Here is a 27,096-nt window from a genome sequence, read left to right on the forward strand (position 1 = left end):
TAAAATGTATGTTTGACTTCGTAAAGCGGCAAAAGATAAAAAAAAAAGACATCAGAGGCGTCCAAATGTTTTTCAAAGGTCGATTTAGAATGCTTGCACTTTAATTGGTTAAACAAGGGATCCAAATTGGGTTAAAAAGACGCTGCGTGCAACAAAATCGTCTTCAAGTATAAGATATTGTAAAAAAAATATTTCCATCTAGCCGTCTAAATGCTGTTTATTTTTATTTTTTTGACATATGATTTGATACCGATCGAATGATTAGTCTGTCGGTCTCGCAGTTCTGGGGTTGAGGGTTCGATCCCTGGTCGGTTTTCACTGTGTGGAGTTTGGATGTTCTCCTCAGGCTTGTGTGGGTTTTTTCTGGGTGCTCAGGTTTACTCCCTCTTCCCCAAAACATGCATGCTAGGCTAACTGGATGCTAAGATGTCCCTTTCCATGAGTGTGATTGTTTTTTTGCCCCCCAGGTTTGCGTGGGTTTTCTTTGGGCGCTCCGGTTTCCCCCCACATCCCAAAAACATGCACGCTAGGCTAGCTGGATGCTAATTTGTCCCTTGCCATGTGTGATTGGTTGTTTGTTCTCCCCGGGCTAGCGTGGGTTTTGTCCGGGTGCTCCGGTTTCCCCCCACGTCCCCAAAATATGCATGCTAGGCTAACTGGATGCTACATTGTCCCTGGCCATAAGTGTGCATGGTTGTTTGTTCTCTGTGTGGGTTTTCTCTGGGTGCTCCAGTTTCCCCTCACTTCCCAAAAACATGCATGCTAGGCTAACTGGATGCTAACTCCGCCCCCCCCCCCGATATTGATTCACGTCGCCGCAAAGCCTCTCCGTCTCTATACGTTACACGGCATGGAGCAGTCATCTATTCAATCAAATCTAATATTACACCGGCTCGGCACACAGCTGTCTAATAGCATTTAGCTCACAGTTTGATTCCTCCGCATTCCCTCACGTACTTCAAACGCTGGCTCGGCGTCTCCCTCGTCGGTTTCCACCGCGCCAAGATGAAGTCTTTTGAAAAGCGGCGAGGATAAATGAGTGTGCGCCCTCGCGCAAAAACGCGGGTGTGGAGACGGGATTAGCCGTGGCCTTGGGCTTAAGGTATGGAGCCCAGTGTATTTTAGAAGCTTCTAAATTAGCTGGGAAATGGGATTTTGAGACAATGGGGGGGTTTGGGGGGGGGTCCTCAAATGAAAGGATGCACTCGCAGCGCTACTTCATTTTGCCTCTGATGTTTTATGACTTTTAATCAGCGCTTCTCTCTCCATTTTTTTGTTTTTCCTACTCCACTTTTTTTCCATGTCACCTTGTGTTTTCTACCCGGTCCCCAACCCGTTTTTTTTCCCACCCGCCCCGTCTTGATCGTCCACGGCAGTGATGTAAGAACGCTAGCGTCAACAGTAGCGGCGGGCTAACCTGGCGTTGACCCACTTAAAAGCGAAATCCCCTCGAGCGCCCACACGTGCGTGCGCGGTGGTGCACGCACACACTCGTACGCCCGAGTAAATATTGGACTTGTTTTTAGACGATATTTTGTGGGGACTATGCTAGAGGGTTGTTTTTTTTGGCGTGTTTACGGGTTTTAGTTAAAGGGTGATTAATGTATTTTGTGGACTGTAAGTTGAATCGGCTGGAGTATAAGGCGCATTTTTGGGTTGGATTTTTTTGAAAATTTGATCAGAAACTAAGAACGAACAAAAAAAGGTTGCTCAGATAAGAAAATTAAGACAAAAAGACACGGAGAAAAAAAAAAAGTATAAGTATATAAGTATAAGTTTTTAGTTTTTCGATCAGAAACCAAGAACAAACAATAAAAAGCCAAGATAAGAAAATTAAGAGAAAAAGACACAATGGAGAGGAAATAAAAAGTCACACTGGAGTATAAGTCGCATTTTTGGGTGGAAATTGTTTTTGTTTTTTGATCAGAAACCAAGAAGAAACAAAAAATGTGGCCAAGATAAGAAAACTAAGACAAGAAGAAACGATAAAGAGGGAATAAAAGTAACACTGGAGTATAAATCGCATTTTTGGATAAGATTTATTTTTGTTTTTTGATTAGAAACCAAGAACAACCAAAAAATATGGCCAAAATAATTAAATTAAGACAAAAAGACACAATGAAGAGGAAAAAAACACAAGTCACACTGGAGTATAAGGCGCATTTTTGGGAGGGCAATTTTTTATTTGATCAAAAACTAAGAAGAAACAAAAAAATGTGGCCAAGATAAGAAAATTAAGAGAAAAAGACATGATGAAGAGGAATTAAAAAGTTACACAGGAGTATAAGTCGCATTTGTGTGTGTTTTTTTTGTTTGTTTTTTGATCAGAAACCAAGAACAAACAAAAAAATGTGGCCAAGATAATGAAATTAAGACAAAAAAACACAATAAAGAGGAAAAAAACGAATATAGGGCGCATTTTTGGATAGGACATTTTTTTATTTGATCAGAAACCAAGAACAAACAAAAAAGTGTCAAAGATAAAAATAATAAGACAAGGAAAATTTCAAAGATATTCATAGGCCACCCTTAAAAATAAACATATTTTCGGTAACATGCATAATGAAAAAGTATTGAAGTCAAAACTTCTAAGGTTGACAATAAGCAATTAAACTAAAACAAATTAACAGAAGAAAAAATTAAAAGATACGCACAAGCCACCCTTAAAAATAAACATAATCAGTAAAGTGCATAATGAAAAACTATTAAAGTCAAAGTTAGAAGGTTAAAAATAAGCAATTAAAATACCAAAAAATGCTTTCACGGGTTCGCCAATCTGACGGCAGATTTTAAGTGATAAAAATGTCACCTTATTTCTACTTCTGGGATTTAATTGGCCGATAATTGAAATGTGGATTTCCGGGAACCACTCATTACCATCTCTTAATAATAAATGAGTGAATATATTAACTTTTGTCTGCTGCGCAGTCATTTTTTTCCAGACAAAAGCGGCTTATATGCGAGTAAATATGGTAGTTTTCGTAATATTAGTTGTCATTTTCTTGTATTTTTTTCCAAAACGGATGTTTTGTATTTATACGTGTGTACATCAAATTAATTGGACGACTATCGCTGTCAATGAGTTAAGACGTGTGTCTCTTTCTTTAAAGGAGCCACGCCAAGAGAATTACAGCAGTGGTGGCCCTGCCCCAGGGAATTCTGGGAAAAGCAGGACCGAGGACGGCATTTCCTCCACGGACCGCCCCTCAAGTCTACCAGTAAGTTTGAATCTTTGTCAATAACAAAAAAGCGCTTTATGGTTGTACACCTTCGAAATACGATGCTCCAAAAAATTCAATTCATGTCGCTTTATGACGTTGACAGCTTGACTGTCTGCGTACATTGCTTGCTGACGTGCTATATTTATATAGTGACTATCATGCTTAAAGCTTTATTAGCAGATCGCTTTGACCAAAAAGACGTACTTAAATAAAATCCCGTACAAAAGTCGTTATACGGCGTACACCAGGGGTGTCAGACTCGGGTTGGTTCGCGGGCCGCGTTAACGTCAACTCGATTTCATGTGGGCCGGACCATTTTAAATATAATATTTAGTTTTTTTTTTTAATAAATCGATTAAAATAACTGGATTAAAAGCTCTGAATATCCAGTTTTTTATAGATCTAAAACAATGTTTATTTTAGCTTTTTTTAAATATATTTTTAGATTTTACAAAATGATTTTTGAACTAAAAACAGAAAAAATGGATTAAAAAATGACAATTATTGATTTAACAGGGGGAAAATCAGGAAATTTAATATACATCTATACTCTTCATTTTAATTTGATCCTAAAACAGAAAGTCCATTTTACATCCGGACCATTTTAGATATAATATTTAGATTTTTTTTTAATAAATGGATTAAAAGCACTGGATTAAAAGCCCTGAATATTCCGTTTTTTATAGATCAAAAACAATGTTTATTTTAGCTTTTTTAAAATATATTTTTAGATTTTACAAAATGATTTTTGGACTAAAAACTGATTGAAAATTGATAAAAAAAATCACAATTATAGATTTATAAAAAGGGAAAATCAGGAAATTTAATATACATCTATACTTGTTCCTAAAACAGAAAGTCGGCACTCATGATTTACTTTCCCGGGCCACACAAAATGATGCGGCGGGCCAGATTTGGCCCCCGGGCCGCCACTTTGACACATATGGCGTACACAATTTGAAATGATCAAAAAAACGTCTGACAAGTATGCACTGTGCAATGAGCTGGAATTTAAAACTGGAGGAAGCGCAAGCATACATGACATTTTTGGGGACCCATGGGACGTTGTGACTTTTTTTCCCCCCAACAAGTCCTAAAAGTTGCCTTTAGTCTCTCTCCAAAAATGGCGTCACATCACACGGCAGACACGTCCCAAAACAACAACATGACACTTTGTCGACCTGCGCTCTCTCCCACCTGCCACAGGAAAAGAGAAAAAGAGATGACAGCGGCTTTAGATCTTGCATCAAACGCCAGAAAGGGAGAGAAAGTGCAAAGAGAAGCGGCTTGGGTAGAACAAAAAAAATTAAAAAGGAAAAAAAATAACAGTTACAACTGTACCATGACAGCTTGCCGGAGAACACAAATAAATCTACTTTCCCTTTTTCACCGAGCATTACAAGTTGATTCCGTAGCTAATTTATTCCCGTCATCCAGTTGGACTAAAATAACTTAACCTTTTCCCATCGAAATGTGCTGGGCTTTAGTGTAGAATTATTTATTATAATAGTGTTTTATGGCTTGTATGTCATTATCGTACTTTCTTGCGTCTATGTAACTCAGAAAAATAATGACTGAATCCAGGGTACGGCTTATATGCGCATAAATTCGACTTGACATCCACGAATGGAACGCATTAAGCTCTTATCTCGAGGTACCACTGTATGTCGCACTTGAGTTAATTAATCGCAGGCCCAGCCAAACAATGAAAAAAAAAATGCGACTTATAGTCCGTACTATGCATTTAATGGGAATTCCCAGTTCATTTTGTATGCTTTCTGCTCGGTAATTTATCTGTTGCTGGAAATCGAACAAAAGTGACCTCTCGGCGTCTTGTTAAGTTTAGTTAAAGTAGCAAAAAAAAAAAGGTGAAAAACCTCCCAGCCAATAGACACACACGAGGCCTCGTTCCAGTCACTACATGTTCCCGGCTCTCCGGCGCCCCCTTGACAGCCTGCCAAGTTGCCGTGCCGCCTCCTCTGCTCCGAGACACGGGAATGGATGGCCGCTCATGTGGAAAGGCAGAGTGAGAAACGGGGTGAGGAGGTGAGGGAGAACGGGGGAGGCGAGAACAGGGCGAGGAAGCAAATGAGAGGAGAGGAAAAGTATGTCAAGCGTTGAGGTGAAACGTTAGCGGGTTTTTTTTGGTCTTTTTTTGGCACTTGTTTGGGTTGACGGGGATGCTAAATGAAGGTCAGCGGGGTCTGGCAGAAGCGTGTTAAATATTCCTGCCCGTCTCATTTGACGTAGTTTACTTGACGTATTTTTGGGGGTAAAAGTCCCATCTAGCCAAAGAATAGACTGGAGTATAAGGCGCATTTTTTGGAGGATAATTTTTGCTTTTGTTGGAAATAGAGGAATTAAAAGATAAAAGTAATGGTAGGAAAATGGGAAACAACAGGCTATATCACATGTGTCAAAGTGGCGGCTCGGGGCCAAATCTGGCCCGCCGCATCATTTTGTGTGGCCCGGATGATGAGTGCCGACTTTCTGTTTTAGGATCAAATTAAAATGAAGAGTATATATGTATATTAAATTTCCTGATTTTGCCCCTTTTAAATCAATAATTGTAATTTTTTAATCCATTTTTTTTGTTCAAAAATAATTTTGTAAAATCTCAGAATATATTTTAAAAAAGCTAAAATAAACATTGTTTTAGATCTATAAAAAATGAAAATTCTGGGATTTTAATCCATTTATGAAAAAAAATCTAAAGTCTTTGTATATCACTTTGCAAAAAAACCCATATCAAAATGGGCATTCAAAGTACATTTATATCAATGTATTTTATACGGCACTAAAGCAAACATGTTTTATATATTTATATATATTTTGAGTTTTCAGTCTGGACCATCTTTAATCCAAATCTATCTTAAATATAATATTCTAAATCCGAAAAAATCCAAACACAATTAGGCATGTCGGCTGACTGCTGCCAAATAGTGGCCACGATTGGAAATACAGCCAACCTATTGTTCATTTCAACCCAAAACATGCGATCGATTCAGACCGATTTTGAATCGACGTGAATTAGTCATCGCTCAACGTGAGTTTTCCTGCAAAAAAATGTGCCAAATACATTTTTTGTTGCTGTAGAAGCAAAAGGAATATTAACTTTCACTCTCACCAATGTCAAGCTTGCCCTTCTCGGAGTGTCGGGTCATAAATGATTGACAAGTCGCAGCTGGAAAGGCCTGCTAACCTACTCTCAAACACGCCACGGTCCCCCCACACCACACACATACACCCACATACACCCACACACACACACACACACACACAATCCGAAAAATGTCCGTCAGCAGTGTTTCCTAAACCTTTTTGAGCCGAGTGTGGATTGAAAAAAAAATCTGAAGGCGCACCACTAGCTAAAAATCTTCTCATTAAAAACTATGTCACCTTTTATTCACAATATAGATTAGATTAAATAACTTTATTCATCCCGTACTCGGGAAATTTCTGTGTCACAGTAGCAAGAGGGTGAGAATACAGACACAGCAAAAGACATTGTAGACACAAGTAAATAGGTTATAAATAAGTTGATAAAAAAATAAAATTAAAATAAATAAATGAATGAATGAATAAAAAGACATAAAAATACGTAGAAATACATAGAAATACATAAAAATACATAGAAATACATAGAAATACATAGAAATACATACAAATACATACAAATACATAGAAATACATAGAAATACATAGAAATACATAGAAATACATAGAAATACATAGAAATACATAGAAATACATAGAAATACATAGAAATACATAGAAATACATAGAAATACATAGAAATACATAGAAAAACATAGAAAAACATAGAAAAACATAAATAAAAATAAATATAAATAAATATAAATACACAAAAATACATAAAAATACACAAAAATACACAAAAATACACAAAAATACACAAAAATACACAAAAATACACAAAAATACACAAAAATACACAAAAATACATAAAAATACACAAAAATACATAAAAATACACAAAAATACATAAAAATACATTAAAATAAACAATATTAAATAAAAATACTAAAAAGTAACATTAATAAAAATAAATAAACATAAATAAACATGAATAAAAATCGATTAAAATAAATAAATAAATAAGCGGTGCTAAAATGCATCCGTAAAGAACCGACATCTTTTCTATTTACCCTGCGATTAATCGACTTATTCCACATCGCGCCAGGCTTCGTCCAATTAGAGCCAGCGACAGCTGCGACTGCCGCAAGCGTGTCCTTTAGCCCGAACGTGATCCCAGTCAAGTTTGACACCAAGAAGAGTTGAAAAGAAAACCGCCGTTAGTCCTGCCGTTAAACTTGAATGTTGACTCTGAATTCCTCCCATGCGAACCCACGGCGGCGGACACGGCGCTCATGTGGAGGAGAGACGCACTCAAAGAAAATATCCCAACGGGGATCTGTAAAATTCTTACTCTTCCGAAGGCTTTTAGTTGCATCTTGATGGTTGGACTTGGTCACACCTGCTGGGAGCTCTGCTGGCTAGCGTAGCTTGTTAAAATCGAGATGGTAACACGAAGCTAGGGCGCTAATAGCGGGGAAGGTGCTTGATTTTTTTTTTTTTGTGGGTTTTTCGACCCAAGTACCCCTGACGGGACGGCACGTGAGACCTGGACCGGGCCGGTGTGTGTGACGGGCTTTATGATATGAGCCTGAGGGGAAATGGAGAGGGATGAACTTGGTTAAGAAAACAAAGGTTTGGTTCCACTGGCGCCAACAGGGGAGGAATTGAGGGCCAATAAGGGAGTGGGGATCGGCTGTTGAAGGAAATAAATGGACGACGGACGGGGTCTTGGAAGGAGAACGGCTTTGAGAGGGGTTTTTTTAAAGGCAGTTTTTCCTGAGGAGGTTTGGTTCTGTTCCTTATCTCGAATGGGTCATGGGTCATGAAAATGTGGAGTTACTCATGGAAGCAGAGGAAAATAAGACTGGTGTTTTGTTGCGTACATACGATCTTAATCCGTTCAGAGACTGAGATCGTATGACGAGCTTTTCGTAACTCGAGCGAACGTTTCCCATTGAAATGAATGGAAAAGAAATGAATTGGTTCCAACGATCTGAAAAAACACCAAAAACAGGATATTGGATTGGAAAAAATGTTTTATTTCTTGTAATTCGCCATCTATTAACAAAGTAACACATAACGAGTGGAGCTAGTTAGCTATGTGGCGAAAAAAACACGTGTTAAATTAGTTAAATTCCCTTGTTTTCAGGATGAATCGATTGATATTTTTCGGACTATAAGTCACACTCACCGTAGATTTGATCAGAAAGCAAGAAAAACATGTTCAAGGAACAGTAGGAAAATAGGAAACAACAGGCACCTGTTAAAATGAACAGTTTTTGATTATAGGCAAAAAAAAAAATGTCGGTATCGGAAAAATGTCTCCTTTTTTAATCTTGACAAAGTGGAATACAGCAAACATTTAGTACAAATAACTGGAAAAAATGATTTATTTCTAATTAAAAAGGCAAAAAAAAATCCACACTCGTGATTGACTTAGGTCGTCTCATTGCTCTTTTGCAGTGATGCTATTTCTCCATCTTGTTAGATTTTCCAGGAGCTGCAATATTTCCTTTTATTAGTTCTAAAGTGACGCACATTTGGAATGTAAAAAACCCAAACTTGACGGAAAGCACGAATGTTGTCGAGCTAGTGAACAATTTTGCATATAAACAACAACATGAAGCTTTCATACTGTCATACGGGCTCTTTTGTTTGTTGTTATTCTGCACAGAATTTGTCCTTAATGGCTTGCGTTTCACCCTAATGTGTCCAATCCATTAGCTGCTGCCGACTTGCTGCCATATCAACATTTATTGGTCGGGGTGGAAAATAAAAATAAATAAAAAAATAAATAGCAGATGTCAAGATTTAAAAAAAAAAATGGAAAAAAATGGTATAATTGGGTCTGGCTTGACGAATGGTTAGCATGTTGGGCTCGCAGTTTTGGGGTCGAGGGTTCGATTCCGGATGCGTCCTCGCTGCTTGGTGTTTGCATGTTCTCTCTGGGCTTGCTTGGGTTTTCTCTGGGTACTGTGGTTCCCTCCCACATGGCAAAAAAAATGCATGCTAGGCTATTGGATGCTAAATTGAATGGAATTAAATGCTTTTATTGTCATTTTACAAGTATAGTGAGATTTAAAGCTTGACCACAAAGTGCACAAATAACAACAACAAACAGACAAATAATCAATAAATAAGTCATAAATAAGTAGTCAATATAATTAGTTGTCAAAAACATAAGTAGTAAAGTGCACAGATAACAACAAAAACAGATAAATATATAAATTATATTAGTACATAAATAATCAATAAACAAGTAATAAATAAATAAGTAGTCAACATAATAAATAAGTAGTAGTCCACATAGACGAGTAGTCCACATAGACGAGTAGTCCACATAGACGAGTAGTCCACATCGACGAGTAGTCCACATCGATGAGTAGTCCACATCGATGAGTAGTCCACATCGATGAGTAGTCCACATCGATGAGTAGTCCACATCAATGAGTAGTCCACATAGATGAGTAGTCCACATAGATGAGTAGTCCACATCGATGAGTAGTCCACATAGATGAGTAGTCCACATAGATGAGTAGTCCACATAGATGAGTAGTCCACATAGACGAGTAATCCACATAGACGAGTAGTCCACATAGACGAGTAGTCCACATAGACGAGTAGTCCACATCGATGAGTAGTCCACATCGATGAGTAGTCCACATCGATGAGTAGTCCACATCGATGAGTAGTCCACATAGATGAGTAGTCCACATAGATGAGTAGTCCACATAGACGAGTAATCCACATAGACGAGTAGTCCACATAGCCGAGTAGTCAACATGAATAAGTGTCTGAGTCTGATTGGTTGTCTGTCTTCTTATGCCCTGCGATTGGCTGCCCACCGATTCAGGGTGTCCCCATAGTTAGCTGGGATACGCTCCAGCACCCCCCGCAACCCTTGTGAGGATAAGCGGTTCAGAAAATGAATTTATGCCCTTGAAGTGAGTTATAAACCGATATGATTTGTTGTTTCTGCTTCTTCTTCGCCTTCACCTTCAAAGTTTTGTCGGTCTTTATCCCCCTGTCGAGCGGACAAATCTCTCTTTTTTGAAGTCGGGGTTCATGAATTTTCAATGGAGGGTGTTTATCCTTCTCACGAATGGACGTTTTTATGCTTTGTTAGTTAACACGATCGCCGAGGGTTGCCTAGCGAGTCGGCGAGTGGCCACTGGGACTCGCTGTAGTGGCTCCTCTTGCCTTGTTTTCCAGTCCCTGCCTTATCAATATGCATCTTGCCAGGAGCTTGCCACTTGACATGATTGCTCGGAAAGGGCAAGCACATTTTGTCCCGCATAAAAAAAAAAACACCCACATACTATAGTGTGTGTGGTAGCAGCTCCAAATATGCACTTAATGTGTCCTGGGAATGTGGCTTTATGGAGTGCTTGAGTGTTCAACTTTTGGCTTTGGCTGCGTTTTTCTTCTCCTACAACAGACAAATATTCATTTTTTAGCAATACAAATTTGTTTGATAAAGAGTTTGATGATTTGTTAAGTTATTTAAAGCCTGAGCAGGTATTCGGGGGCTTTAAAGGTTTTCTCGGTATGACATTTCATTTCGAAATGTGTGATGGGAGGGCAAAAAAAATCCATAAATCAATAAGTAGTCAAAATCATAGATAAGTAGTAGTCAACATCATAGATAGGTAGTAGTAGTCAACATCATAGATAGGTAGTAGTAGTCAACATCATAGATAGGTAGTAGTAGTCAACATCATAGATAGGTAGTAGTAGTCAACATCATAGATAGGTAGTAGTAGTCAACATCATAGATAGGTAGTAGTTGTCAACATCATAGATAGGTAGTTGTCAACATCATAGATAGGTAGTTGTCAACATCATAGAGAGGTAGCCGTCAACATCATAGAGAGGTAGCCGTCAACCTCATAGATAGGTAGCTGTCAACCTCATAGATAGGTAGCAGTCAACCTCATAGATAGGTAGCCGTCAACCTCATAGATACGTAGCCGTCAACCTCAGATACGTAGCCGTCAACCTCATAGATACGTAGGAGTCACCCTCATAGATACGTAGGAGTCACCCTCATAGATGCGTAGGAGTCACCCTCATCGATACGTAGTGGTCGACCTCATAGATAAGTATTCAGTGGTCTTGGACTCCTGAATTTGCACGCAGAAATCAAATTCACCTTGAATTGTCCTGCCACGACATTTTGTTTCTTCCCTTTTACTTTGAAAGCACTGCAGCAGTCCGTTCAAAGCAAAAGAGCCGCGTAGGTGCATTCCGTGGTTTGCGATGGGGACAAAGACGGACTCTGCGCCACTCCTCCAACGCCTCGTCATTTATTCCCATCAAAGAAGGGCCTGGCTTAGAGGAGTACTTGTCCTTCCACCATCAGGTCCCTCATCAATGAAAAGTAATGTGGGATGGCGGAGAGCGAGGCAAGGTCGGCCATCGCTCGGCCATCGCTCGGCCGGCGGAAAGAATAAAGAATAGGGAAGGACTCCGTCTTGGAGAAGGACAGAAATGAATTGAATTCAGATAGAGTGGAGATGTGGAGAGAGGTCAGCGTGTCCCAGACAGACAAAAGACTTCTCCTTTCAATTGGGTGACCTTTTGACCTCCTTGTCGGGACAGTCGGAATTGCTGGAGAAAGAAAAAAAAATCACATTCTCAACCAGGAGAGTTTTTCCAGAACTGAAAAATACCATGAATTTTAAATACACATTTTGTATCAAAACTATGAAAAAAATTAAGGAATATTTTTTCCCCAGCAATTTAATTTTTTTAAACAAAAATTATCGCCATTTTAACTTACCACGTCGATTTTTTTCGAAACGCAGAGTCATGCTTATCTATTATTTTGAAAGTTTAGTAGCATGCTCACTTCCTTTTTGACACAAAATGAGAGGAATAGTTGATTTGCCGTTTGTTTTTTTATTTCTTTGCAAAAATGAACTATTTGGGAAAAAAAGACTTTAAAAAGCATCAGAAAATTAAATCATATTGAGCTCAATTTTCATATGCGCTGCTGGTAAATTGTAAAATTTTATATAATAAAATTTAAATAAAATTTTGGCCATTTGGCATATCTGCTTTTTTATGTCGGGACGTGAAAAATTTGTTGAAACTAATCACAAACACAAAGTAAAAATGAGTAAAATGGAGATTAGCAGGCTAAATTAGCATTTGTTAGCATAACAATTTTTTTAGATGACTATATATAAACCAACATAACAGGCTATCAGTGTTCATAGAAAGGAAAAAAAAACAAGTCACACTTAAGAATTAGTCGCAGACCCATCCCAAACTGCACCTTATAGTCCGGCAAATACTGCAGTCCCATAATGCAAAACACCCAAATCTTAATATTAAAGTGAACAATGTCAAAGTAGCGATCATTTCCTACCAAACAAAACATTATTGAACTCCTGTTTAGACCCAAATCCCCCCTCTGTCATTTCCTTTGACCCGATTGGCCCTTACTTCCCTATCTTAACCACTCGGAAGGCCGCTGTCTTTACAAGTAATTTCCCCCTAAAATGCTTTTTGGGTGGGCTAACGGCACTTCCATTTAAGCCGAAAAGTAGCCAGTCAGCCGTCTGACCTCGAGGTCAGCTGACTCCAAATGGCTTTTTCTGTAAAGCCGCCGACTGCTTTAACTTATGTTTCAGGCGCATTTCCCATGTTTGGTTTTCGTGCCGGCTTTCGGGTTAAACGTGACGTGATTTGAATGTATTTGCGTGAAATACGGGAAGAAGATTAACGCGGCAGTGGGAAATAATGGCACCTGTGATTGGAAAATGGATTAGAGACTCTGATCCTGCTTGAATATTTGCGGGACAGCGCGGGACGTTGTTCAAACATGACACTGCCTTTAGTTTCTTAAGTTATTCCGTAATAATCTGTAGAATAATCAACTATCTCTGTTCTTAAAATGTATATGTATACGTGTGTGTATGTGTGTATATATATGTATATATATATATATATGTATATATATATGTATATATGTGTATATATATGTATATATATGTGTATATATATGTATATATATATATGTATATGTATATATATATATATATATATATGTATATATATATATATGTATATGTATATATATATATGTATATATATATATATATATATATGTATATATGTGTGTGTATATATGTGTATATGTATATATGTATATATGTGTATATGTATGTATATATGTGTATATATGTATATATATATGTATATATGTGTATATATATGTATATGTGTATATGTATATATATGTGTGTGTATATATATGTATGTATATATGTGTATATATATGTATGTATGTGTGTGTGTGTGTATATATGTATATATGTGTATATATGTATATATGTGTATATATATGTATATATATATATATATATATGTATATGTATATATATATATGTATATATATATATGTATATATATGTATATATATGTGTGTATATATGTGTATATGTATATATGTGTATATATGTGTATATATGTGTATATATGTGTATATATATGTATATATGTGTGTGTGTATATATGTATATATGTGTATATATGTATATATGTGTATATATGTATATATGTGTATATGTATATATATGTGTATATATGTATATATATGTATATATGTGTATATATATATGTGTATATATATATGTATATATATGTGTGTGTATATATGTATATATACATGTGTATATATATGTATATGTATATATATGTATATCTATATATGTGTGTATATATATGTGTATATGTGTATATATATGTACATATGTGTATATATGTACATATATGTAAATGTGTATATATGTGTGTATATGTGTGTATATATATGTTTCTGTGTATATATGTACATATGTATGTATACTTAATTTCAAGCCAATTTTAAGGGTGTAACTTATACGCGTAGGTGGCTTATATGCAATTAAATACGGTAGATATATACATATATACACGCATAAATGTATACTATAGTATAGTATGTAATTAGATTAATAATAGTAAGGTTTTTTTCACGTTTTATCGATTATCACGACCACATCTGGTCTACATTATCCGCGATATTCGAGATGTTACTGTATTATTATTTTTCCTAGGCACGGTCTTGATGTTCTTGTCCCAAAAGTAATCAGACAACTGTTGCACGGCTGAATGACTACAGCAAAAAAAAAAAAAAAAATACCCGTCTCACCTTGTCTAACGTTTACGTTCCCGGTTGTAAAGCGTTTTCGGAATTGCTTTTACGTGGCCCTCCCGTCCTCGTCGCATTCCCGCGTAGCGCTCCCTCGACATCGCTAGCATCCAGCTGATATATCTCAACAACGGAAGAATATACGATCACCGCGGCGGGCAAACGTTCGCCGTGTGTGTGTGTTGTTATCTTCTATGTTCTTTGTGAATATCACGAGATGGTCTTTGGGATAGATGGCGTGCTTTGATGACGCCCGTGTCACCGCCGTGACATTTTGTCAGTTGTGTATCCAAGCACCCGCGCAACGCAGCGCCACATAATAAAGCGGGATCAAACGCGAGCACCAATCACAAACGTGGGGATTTTTCGTGCGAGCTGTCGCCAACGTTTTCACGTTTACGCACGTCTCGCGGAGAGAAATGCGTGCCGTCAAATCTCATTGGCCCCCACACACATGCTCTCTAGAGCGGTATCCCTTTTTGTGTGGTGTCTTTTTGGGTAATAAGTTGGAATGACACACGGCAACTGAAGGATGAAATTGAGATTTTTTTCTTTGGTCTTTATGATGTTATTTTGTGTTTCTAGACCTGGCTGGTTTCCGCTTTATTTGGTGTCAATTTGCTACTCAACCGTCCATTTTTCGTGGGTTATTTTGGGGGGATACGGGTCACAAGATTTATAGGAAAGTGTGTAGTGTCATGTAATGTCATTTAAAGTAAGGTTGTATCAATTTTTTGAAAATAAAATAAATACAAATAAGTCTATTTAACAGTCGTACCTCTACTTACGAAATTATTAGGGTTCCAAGACTTTTTCGTAACTTGAAAATTTCGTAAGTAGAGGTGTACTTTATATGTAAATTCCCTCATTCGTTCCACGGTCCTCACACAACTACCCACTAAACCACAGGTGTCAAAGTGGCGGCCCGGGGGCCAAATCTGGCCCGCCGCATCATTTTGTGTGGCCCGGGAAAGTAAATCATGAGTGCCGACTTTCTGTTTTGGATCAAATTAAAATGAAGAGTATAGATCTATATTAAATTTCCTGATTTTCCCCCTTTTAAATCAATAATTGTCATTTTTTAATCCATTTTTTCTATGTTTTTAGTTCAAAAATCATTTTGTAAAATCTAAAAATATATATAAAAAAGTGCTAAAATAAACATTGTTTTAGATCTATAAAAAACAGAATATTCAGGGCTTTTAATCCAGTTCTTTTAATCCATTTATAAAAAATATATATCTAAATATGAAATCTAAAATGGTCCCGCCCACGTGAAATCAAGTTGTTGTTAAAGCGGCCCGCGAACCAACCCTTGACACCCTTGCACTAAACCCTTTAAAATTAGTGTCCCAATTTTGTATAAAAGCTGTGAGGAAACACACAAAAATGAGAGAAAATTATAAGGAAATGATTTATTAATGTCTTAAAATAAATAAAGCAGATGAAAATTTTCCCTGCGCCGCTAAAATATCTCGCTTTGCGGCTGTTATAGATGTAATACCCGTGTTTGTCCGCCTGGCGGGCGGCAAGAGCCCGTTCTAGCAGGGCCGAAAGCCGTCCACTTTGTAGTACATTTTAGACTCTTACGTGTGCCCTATGTGTGTGTGTGGGAAAATATGTGGCATGTTGCATTTGTAGTTTTTAATCGCTTAATAAGAAGAATTCTAAATAAAATAACGGATAAGGAAATGCATTTACTTTTGGGGGGATTCCGTAACTTGGATTGTTTTCGTATCTCGAGTCACTCATTTGCATATTAAAATTTCATAGCCTGAAACTTTTGTACTTGGAGACATTTGTAAGTAGATGTATGACTCTACATGTAGATAGATTGATGATGAATGGGCAATATCCGAACTTGTTTTCATGTTTGTGAATATGAACTCATAACCGTATTTGCGCGGCTAATTGTTTAGTGCTAATTTAGCATGGAGTGCGCGTACAGCAAAGTATACCACGGAGACGTCCCTTCCTTCCCGTTCTCCGTTTCAAAGCGCAGATGGAGAGAACATCAACAGGAAGGAAAGCAGAAAGGAGATAAAAAAAGACGAAAAACTGACAGGGTGTTTGCTCCCACCTGTCTCCATTTGCAAGAAGAAACACAAGTGTGAGAGGAAGAAAAAAAAAGACAAAGACGTGCAGACGCCTGGGAAGACTTGAAAATGAGAGCAGAAACAATAGAGGGAGGGTGGGTGGGATCAGATGGTTGCGTAGCCCCAAAAGGCGCCTCGCTGTTTGAAGCCAAAGCGCTGGAACAAACGGCAACGTCGACTTCAGAAAAGAGAAAAATGGATAACCGCTAAAGAGGCTCGGTGGAGGGAGAGATGGGTAAACTGGGAATGCTGGGAGGGAAGGATCGTTGCACACGGCTATGTTTCCTGTTGTGGCTAAAGGATTCGAACCTGTCAACAAGATGGCGTTTTTCCCGATCCATTTGGTGAATTACCATATTGGCCCAAATATAAGACGACAATCGTTTTTTTGCAACACTCAAGTTTGAAAGACGACTATGAACACCTAATTCAATTTTTTTAGAGCCTAAATAATGGCGGTACATCTGAAAGAAATGATTATAATAATACATGTATATATATGTGTATATATGTATATATGTATATATGTATGTTTATATATGTATATATATATATATGTGTATATATGTATGTATATGTGTATATATGTATGTATATATATATATGTATACATGTATATGTATATATATTTATATGTATATATGTATATGTATATGTATGTATATGTACATATGTATATGTATATATCTATTTATATGTATGTATATATGTATATGCATATGTATATATATGTTTATGTATATATGTGTGTATGTATATGTATATGTGTTTATATATGTATATATGTGTATATGTGTATATATGTATATATGTATGTATATGTTTATATGTATATATATATGTATATGTATATATGTGTGTATACATATGTATATGTATGTATGTATATATATATACATGTATATATATACACATGTATATATATACATACATACATGTATATAAGACGACAATCCCTTTTTTGCAGACTCAAGTTTGAAAAAAAGACTTTATGAACACCAAATTCATGATTATGATAAAAATTATGGCATTTTCTTTTGGAATGTTCCATCATAATATATCCGATATTTCCCTCATCTTCACTCCAAATGAACTTTGTTTCACTTTCCATCAGAAATGAAATGCGTCCTTGCACTTAAGGACAAAGCCCCTCCCCTAAAATAAAAACGAAGACAAAAGACAAGACGGAGTGAAAAGAGAATAAAAACGAAAAAAAACCGTCGGAAGAAGTGAGCGAACATAACAATTGAGGGAATTATTAAAATGTCTTTAGGGGGGATAAAAGCACCAAATCATTTTCCTACGCGAGCAGGCGCCGTTTTTTGCGAAGAATAACACATTAGCGGAACGGCGCTTTCCGACGGAACGCCGCGGCACTCGCTACTTTTTACCTTCCCGCCGATGCGTAATGTTTCCGCGCGTTGAAAAAGCCACCGACGAACGAACGCCACTTTGATCTCTTCGGTTCTTTGGTGCGTCTGTGATCTGAACTCTGGAGGATTTCACAGCAGTGCTTTTGAAATCATGTCCCCCCCCCCCCCCGTTCCCCCTCTGATTTGCTTTTCTTCCGGCCTGCCACTCTTCGTCGGCTTGGATGGCGTGTGTATTCCATGTGTGTGTGCGAGGAGATGCGCCGATAGAAATCCAGAAGCTAGGAGTCGAGGTTCCGAAAGGGCCAAACGCATCCGCAACGTGACAGCGGGGGACACGGTCACCCTTGGGAGATTTAGAAAGGACATGTTGAGGCGTCCCACTGAGATTTGGCGTTGTGTTCTCAGAATAGGCTCACATAGAGGCATATATTTTAGAAGAAGGCCTGGTATTGTTGATCTGCATCTGTTTTGGATACTGAGGAAATAAATGTTGGTTACTCGATTGGGTTTGGTTTTGGGTTTGTTTGGAGGGCCGCTATGTCTGGAATGGACAGATTTTCTGAAATGATTCAAATGCAGTAATGCTAAATGTCCAAAATCATATTTTGGAGTCGAGTTTTTAAATTTTTTTTTTAGATTAGATAACTTTATTCATGTTGTATTCGGGAAATTTCACTGTCACAGTAGCAAGAGGGTGAGAATACAGACACAGAAAAAGTTTTATGACCTTCTTTCGGAGTGGTGTTTACCAGCAATATATATATATATGTATCTATCTATCTATATATATATATATATATATATATATATATACACACGTTTTTTTTAACTCGCTGCTTGTTGTTGAGAAGGAAGTGAGCATGCTACTTTCAAAATAATTGAACGTTTTGACAACATGTAAAATGCAAAACTAATTGTTGGTAGCCAATAAATATATCTAAAAACAGACCTATTTTAAAAACCCGATTGCTGCCGGTTCTTCCACTCAAACTGGATAAGACGAGTTCTAATTTGTGTATTGTTAAAGCCGAGTCCAAAACGGTCCAACTTTAAAGTCACACTGCAGGAAATCATGCATCTCTTGATTTTTTTGAACTCACTGCACCGCTGACCTTGCCTTCTGAGCCAGCCAACCCGTGTCGAGACATCTTGCCCTAAACCCTCGCGCCTCCCAAATCAATAAGCTAATGGAAAACGCCAGTCCGTGGCTCTGTGTAACGATTTATACGTGTCAGTTCAGAGGGTATTCGACTCTCAAAGCGAGCTCTACAGCCACGCCGGGAATCGCTCTCTGGTAAAAGGGAGATTTGGGACGACTTAGCCGACTATTCCCCGTTGCTTCCCAGTTTTTTTGGCCACAGCTGCGTGTGAAAAGAGCAAGGCGCTAACCTTAGCATCGCTGCGCTGGGACACAGCTGCTTATTCGGACTCGGAGAGCGTGCGAGTCAGCGTGTTCTAGATCGGGGGTGGCGTAAAGAGTAAAACAAATAAAAAATGGAGTTTACACAAAAGAAGAAATTCAAACACTCGTCTATTAGGATCTGACAGCCATTACTAGTCACTGTAAAAAAATTCTACTCTCTACCTAGCATGGTTTGGACAAACTTAGCAAGAGAATCTTAACATACCCATGCAAACCTCTCCCTAAATCACGCTTTTTAGGATTAGGTCAGGGGTTTTAGTTTTTTTTCTCCATTCCAAATGATTCCAATCATGGCCTTGCCCTTGCTTTACGCGCGTCAGCAGTTTGCTAAATATGTTTGATTTGCGGGGTAACCAAGCGGGGTATTCCATCCCTGATTTATTCATTAATCAATTAGGAGGCGTGTCTTAATACGTGGTGAAAAGAGAGAGTGACAATTTGCTCTTAAACCGTCCTCTGATGCCCTTAAGCTTCCTTTTTGCAAACGGTAAAAAATAATAAAAAGACAAAAAAAATCTACCCACAGATGGGATTGGTCACCCAAACAAACGACAACAGCGCTTATTGATCAGCTGCCGTTTCTCCGAGGCAATCACGGAAGCACAATGTGAGCTAAAGTCAGATAAGAGGACAACGCCATTCACCCTCGTCTCTTTTAGCGCTCTTCTTCTCCTCGCTAGCAAAAACCCCGCCCCTCCCTCCGCCCGCTTGGCTTCCCGTCCTCTGTTTATGAATTCTCCTTGCTCGGCGGCGAGGCCGACGGAGAAGTTTTAGTATGCAGAGTCCCTCAAGGACGGAGTCTTGTTAGAAAGCGCTATCGAGCTGAGCGGCGCTAGCTCGCTTTAGCACGCCGCCTGCAAAAAGAAGCTTCAAATCGGTCTACATTGGTTCTATTTGAAAATTTCCCTCAAAATTGTCAGCCTATATTTTTTCTCTTCGGTTTCATATTGGTTGCGATTATTTTAGCATGATTAGCGGTAGCAAATGAGATGATCCCATGAAGACACTTGTCCCACTTCTCCATCTGCTTGTGTGTTTTGTTCCCTTGGCATATCTATCAATCGCTAATTCTTTAATTCCCCCACTCTGCCAATCCTTCTGCCGATTTCCCCGACTTGATCATGTGATTTTTTTTTCCCTCTCCTGACGCATTCACCCGTTCATTTTCCGTCCCGCTTATCCTCGGGGTTGCGACGGTGCACCCTAAATTGGTTGCCAGCCAATCACAGGCCATACTAACAACTATGTATACACACACTCACGTATGAGTGATCCCTCAACCTCCCATGTATGATTTCTTTTCTGGGCGGAAACAGGAGTACCCTGAGAAAACCCACGAAAGAATCACACAGATCACACAAACTCCACAGAGGAAGGTTGTAAACCACCAGGGGTTGAACCCACGACCCAAAAAATGACTGAACGGTACAGCTTACATGCGCATAAAAAGATGAAGTGCACGAAACTGCAAGGTAACAACCCCATAACGCCATGGCGTCATGACGTCAATACGCCATGGCGTTATGGTGTCATACGCGAAAAGTTGTAAAATTCAGCAATTTTAAGGCAGCGGCTTATACGCGAATAAATACGGTATCTGATACCAGCAGGACCCAACATAGTGTAGGCAGAGTGTAATCGTGCTTGGACTCGCGATGTCACTACTCAAGCTCAAATTTGACTACAAATCCAATCCTTGGATCAAATCTTACTGTATGCGATCTACCAATAGTACCTTAGCGATCGACATATCGGGCACCCCTAGTCTAGACCAAAAAAAAATTCCATCCCTGTTTCTTGAAAGTTTGTTGAAAGGTTTCATTCCCTCTTGGTTTTACCGCATCACTAAAAAGTTCTTGTTTTTCCACGTCACCCTCCCTCGGAGGCGGTGTTTACCATGTCTCCGAACTTAAGTCTACTTGTCCTCCCTTTACCCCCCCCCCCCCCCCTTCATGCCCACTCCCATTCGTCTCAGGGCCAGGAAATTAACTCAACGCCACGCGGTGAAATGTCAATGCAAATAACAAGAACGCCATAGATAGCGCAACACGCTAGCGCACCTGCGAGCCCACGTTCTTTGTATGCGGGCGAGGTAACGGCCTTGACTCCCACTTGTAGTCGCAGCATTAAATGGATGCGCGCAATTGGTATTCGCCGCCTGGCAGACCGCGGGGGGAGGGGCTTGGGTCGGGGAGGATAAAAAAAAAAAAAAAAAAACAGCCTGAGATTGAAAATGAATGTGAAGCGCATGATAGGCGGCCTCCTTCCGTTAGTTATCCTATTGTTCCGTCTTCCGTCGCCCTCTCTCCTTCCTCCCCCCTGGGTTTTTTTTTCTCCTCTCTTTTCTCCCCCCTTCCAGAGGGATTTGACTCTAACCGGCCCTGGCGCCCGTAATGAAACCAAATCTATTTAAAGCCAAAAGCGATGCAAGTTTTAATTTCCTATTCCAGACTTAACCTTTTTGGCTGTGCTGCATTTTCACATCCACTTAATAACTTTTTACCCTCTCCTCCTCCTCCTCCTCCTCGTCTTCCTCCTCCTCCCCCGTCTCTCTGGCTCTCTGTCACTTCTCTCTCGCCCGCCTCCCCCCCCCGTCACCCACCGCCTCCCCCCCGGTGGCGAGGCTGCCTCTTCAAGGGCAATATCTGTCAAATGATTCCCTGGTGAAATTAAGACAGAGGCCGTGAAGGAGGAGAGCGAGGGTAAGAGGGAGGTTGAGGGCTCACGGGGGAGTCGGGGGGGGAGTCGATGGGGTCATTCACAAATGTGTATGTGGAAGAGGAAGTTCTCCAGTCAGGTGGAGACCTTCCTCTCCACAAACTCTCGGAAGAAAGAAAGATTAACGGCTAGCCGTTAGCCGCCAGGGCGAACGACGACGCCGCGTCCCGACCGCGACCGCTCATTGCCGAATGCCGTTTTGTGACCACGGCGACCTTAACGTTGACGTCTCATCCTATTTGGATCACATATAACCCCTCTTGCAGTAAGCACAGCGCCGCCTACTGGTAGCTTTAGATATTACAGTTAGGGAACAGCATTCCTGTGTATTGAATTGATGGCTTTTGTCATTATGCATGAATTATGAGATTTAAAACTTATGCACAAAGTGCACGAATAACAACAACAAACAAATAGATAGTCAATAAATAATAAAGAATTAATGTATAAGTAAATAAATAAATACGTAGTCACATAATGAGTCGTCAAAAAGATAAATGGGTAGGGAAGTGCATAAATAGGAGCAACATACAAACATATGGAAAGATAATAAAAAATAGATTAACAATTAATAATCATAATTAATTTAAAACATCAATAAACTATAAATAATCATAATTAATTTAAAAAATCAATAAATAAGTAGTCAACATCCACAAAGCAGCAAAAATCAGGTACCTTTCACTTCTTATTTTTTTTCTATATTGAGTAATCAAAAACATAAATATGTAAGGAAGTGCACAAATAACAACAACAAACAAACAAAACAAAATAAATAAATAATCTGAATTAATTAAAAAATCTATGAATAAGTAGTCAACATCCACAAAGCAGCAAAAAACAGGCACTTTTAACTTCTTATTTTTTTATAATGAGTAGTCAAAAAGATAAATATGAAGGGAAGTGCACAGTCAACAACAACAACAAACAAACAAAAAAGATAAACATTAAATAATCATATTAATTTAAAAAATGAATAAATAAGTAGTCAACATCCACAAAGCAGCAGAATCTTTCTATCACTGTCATATTACATCACTTTTATTTTTTTAATGTTTTTTTAAGTATCGTCACCCGTGAATTAACATCGTGAATCGGCGAAATCAAATACGGATATCAAATATCTCAAGCCGACCAATGGGCACACCCCGAGAGCTGAAATTTACAGCCTCATTCCGTAAATGTCTGAAATCAAATTAACTTTTAACAGGGAGTCATCTGTGGCTTTTGAGCGTGGAGATTGAGGCGCGAGGACCCCCGCCCCGCCCACAATCCCCCAATCCCCCAATCCCCCCTTCCCCCCCCCCACAATGCACACACCTCATAATGAGAAGCCATTATTAGGCTTGTGATTGCAGTCAGGGTGCAGATATTAAAAGTGGCAGGAGAGCCAATGGCGGCGCAGCGTCTCGCGCCCTCTTCGCTATGTCGTATATTTTAAGACAGCTGCTTCGCTATTTCTAATTAATAGCAATTTAGCCCCTCCCTCAAAACAGACAGCTTTTATGGGCCCGACCATTTTAGATAGAATATTTAGAAATTTTATTTTTAAATTGGAATAAACTGGATCAAAACCCCTAAATATTCAGGTTTTTTTAATTAATCTAGCTTTTTTTCTTAGTAAAGGAAAACGTCTTTTAATTGTTTTTCATTTCAAAAGGAAACATTTTTTTTTAATTTAATTCAATATTAAAGTGGAAATCAGGAAATATTTTGTTTATTTTAGATTTTTAGTTTAATATTAAAGTGGAAAACAGGAAATATTTTATATATTTATTCCAGATTTTTAGTTGAATATTAAAGCAGAAAACAGGAAATATTTTACATATTTAATTCAGATTTTTAGTTCAATATTAAAGTTGAAAACAGGAAATATTTTTTATATTTATTCCAGATTTTTAGTTGAATATTAAAGCGGAAAACAGGAAATATTTTACATATTTAATTCAGATTTTTAGTTCAATATTAAAGTGGAAAACAGGAAATATTTAGTTTATTTTAGATTTTTAGTTCAATATTAAAGTGGAAAACATGAAATATTGTATATATTTAATTTAGATTTTTAGTTCAATATTAAAGTGGAAAACTGAAAATATTTTATATATTTATTTAACATTTTACAAACTGCTTTTGACCTGAAAACACAAAAGAAAAAAAATGCATTAAAAAAATTTCAGTTATTAATTTAAAAAGGGAAAAAATCAGGAAACATAATAAACATCTCTAATCTTCATTTAAATTTGATCCTAAAACAGAAATTTGTCACTCCCAATTTTAACTTTCCCGGGCCGCACACAATGATGCTGCGGACCAGATTTGGCCCGCGCGCCGCCACTTTAACACCAATATCTTAGCATGTTTAAAAAAAAAAACAGAATTAAAGTTCCCCTCTGAAGACACATGAATAAAAATAAATCCTTTATTCCTCATGCCTCAAAGCCATAAATCACCCCCCCCATCAAAAAAAACAAAAAAATGACTATCATATAGGCCACGTATCACCATAGCAAACAGCTCTATCTTATAATAGCAATGCAACGTAGCAATATTATCTGCCGGAGTGCATCGTGCGTGTGTGTGTGTGTGTGTGTTTTTGTCACTGTGCCCTGCAGCGTTAGCCAAGATTACACAGCGCCCAGCGACAGTGTTATAATAAGACGCGCCCGTTAAATCATACCGCCGCAGCTTTTTATATCCCGACACCTCCGAAAGCGCCGATCACATTTTTTGGCCCAAAGTTGTTGCCTTTCGGAACCCGACGACGACGACGGCGGCGTCGGTCGGCGTGGCCGTCAGAGGGCCGCTTCATCTTCTCCTTCTATTAGATCCCGGGCGCGCCGCTGTCACCTCGCCTTTCTTTGGGTTTACATCACCCTGGCGCACACCCGCTGACTCGGGACCTCGGCGAGGACGTTCTGCTCGGTTAGCCGGTGGTCGCTTCATCATGTCTGGGAGGGAAAAGGGCAGCCGGGATGACTTTCCGGCGCCGGTCACGCTGTGAATATGCAAATGACCTTGGTGCTGATATGTAGGCCTGTCGCCGTAACATATTTTACTCGCCGTTTGATAAATCATTGCCGAGTTTTATTGCCCCCGCCCCCTGAAAAAAGAGAAATGAGCCAATTTGATCACTAATGGAGGAACAATGTTCTAATAGACCATCCTGTTTATTTTCACGTAAAACACACCGTTAATATATAAATAATTTTAGCATATATATATTTTTGGGAAATCATAATACATAGAATGCTGTCAAATAGAAAATACAGTCTTACCTCTACTTAAGAATGCCTCTAGGTACGAAAGTTTCAAGTTCTGACATTTTTCAAATGCAAAGGAGTGATTCGAGATACAAAAAAAAATCCAAGTTACGAAATCCCCTAAAAAGTAAATGCATTTCCTTATCCATTATTTTATTTTGAATTTACCTTATTAAGCGATTAAAAACTACAAATGCAATGAATTTACATATAAAGTACACCCCTACTTACTAAATTTTCAAGTTACGAAAAAAGTCTTGGAACCAATTAATTTCATAAGTAGAGGTACAAGTGTAGGTGAAAAAACCTTATTTTCACTGCCAATTAAAACTCATTAAAAATAATGAATAATAAACGTCGTCAAAATGTGCATGTTAACTCATTTGAAAGCAAATTATACCACTTTTTCGTCAAGTAGATGCTAGAAAATGTGAGAGTAATTCTAAATTCGTATGTTGAACATGACATTGTTTTATTTTGAAATATTCCCTGCCAGCCTGCGGACAAATTTGCGAGCTTTACACTTGGTTAAAAAAAGTGCACTATTGTATTTTCTTTCCAAATATACTGTCAGTTTGTACATTTGTTCTATTTTCGCATCATTTCCCCACACGGTAAAGCAAACCATGCGTGAAATTTCCCCTTTTAACCGTGAAGATTGTGTTTTGGAGAAGACAGCTATATACATAGTCTTTAACATTAGCCTCAATGCTAACCCTGTACAATGTTTTGACCACCGATTCAGGGTGTCGTCCGCCTGGTGTCCGTTGTTAGCTGGGCTCCAGGAATTTCAATGATATTAAAACCATTGGAAGGGTGCGGCTTATACGTGGGGGCGGCTTATATGCGAGAAAATACGGTAGTTAGCCAACCATGCATTAGCTTGAAGACGCACCAAATCAACTGTTCAACAGGCACATTTAAAGTGACGGCAGAACATGGCGGACATACAAAGCAATACATGTGGATGGACAACCCGACAGACCATCTCACACACACACACACATATCCGCACACACATCCACACACACTCGCAACGCACACACACACATACGTAGCACCGCCACGTCTCGGTTAATCTGAGCTGTCAGTCAGTGCTTAAGGGCCTACGTGCTGGCGTTTGATTGTAATTGCAAAAACCCGAAGACAGTCGCGGGAGAGCCGCGGCTGTCAATACCGCGGCGTCGGAGATGGATTCCTCCCGCCGTACCCACAATGCTCGGCACGCCATGTGACCTGATGTCACCGCTTTGTCTCGTGCGTGGCAAATGACGGCCCACCGGAAAAGCCGCTTTCCAACATCTTTGGCTTTGTATTCATTCGTTCATTTTCTGAAGCGCTTATCCTCACAAGGGCTGCAGGGGGTGCTGGAGCCTATCCCAGCTAATCTATAGGCACCAGGCAAAGACACGCTTTAATGTAATTTATCAAACATGGGGATTGAAATATAAGAAAAAAGACAAAATTGAACGTGAAAATGTATTTTCAAATTTACTGTCAACATTAAGAACATATTATTATTCAACGAAAGAAAGCAGTCTTTAAATTGAGAGTGATGAGCGGCATGTTGATTAAGCTAATGTACTGCTGCTGTGCGTACATGTGCAAGTTGCTATTTTTAACACCGTAGAGAAACTCACATTTCAGTGGGAATTGTGTTGTTGTTCTCCCTTTTTTGCCAGTGCATCAAAATCTGGAGTTAGTGCGCCATCTATCAGGGAAGCGAG

General features: G+C 38.6%; 1 protein-coding gene across 2 annotated transcripts in view; it reads left to right on the forward strand.

The window, feature by feature from the left end:
• Positions 1-27,096, forward strand: part of arid1b (AT-rich interactive domain 1B) — a 135,593-nt gene that overhangs the window by 57,677 nt on the left and 50,820 nt on the right. For both annotated transcript variants that reach the window (XM_077620239.1, XM_077620240.1), the window contains exon 4: positions 3,111-3,218. In XM_077620239.1, coding sequence (XP_077476365.1) covers positions 3,111-3,218 — 108 coding nt within the window. The remainder of the gene's footprint in view (positions 1-3,110; positions 3,219-27,096) is intronic.

Source organism: Stigmatopora argus, chromosome 15, assembly GCF_051989625.1.
Source record: "Stigmatopora argus isolate UIUO_Sarg chromosome 15, RoL_Sarg_1.0, whole genome shotgun sequence".
In the NCBI taxonomy this organism is placed as follows: Eukaryota; Metazoa; Chordata; class Actinopteri; order Syngnathiformes; family Syngnathidae; genus Stigmatopora; species Stigmatopora argus.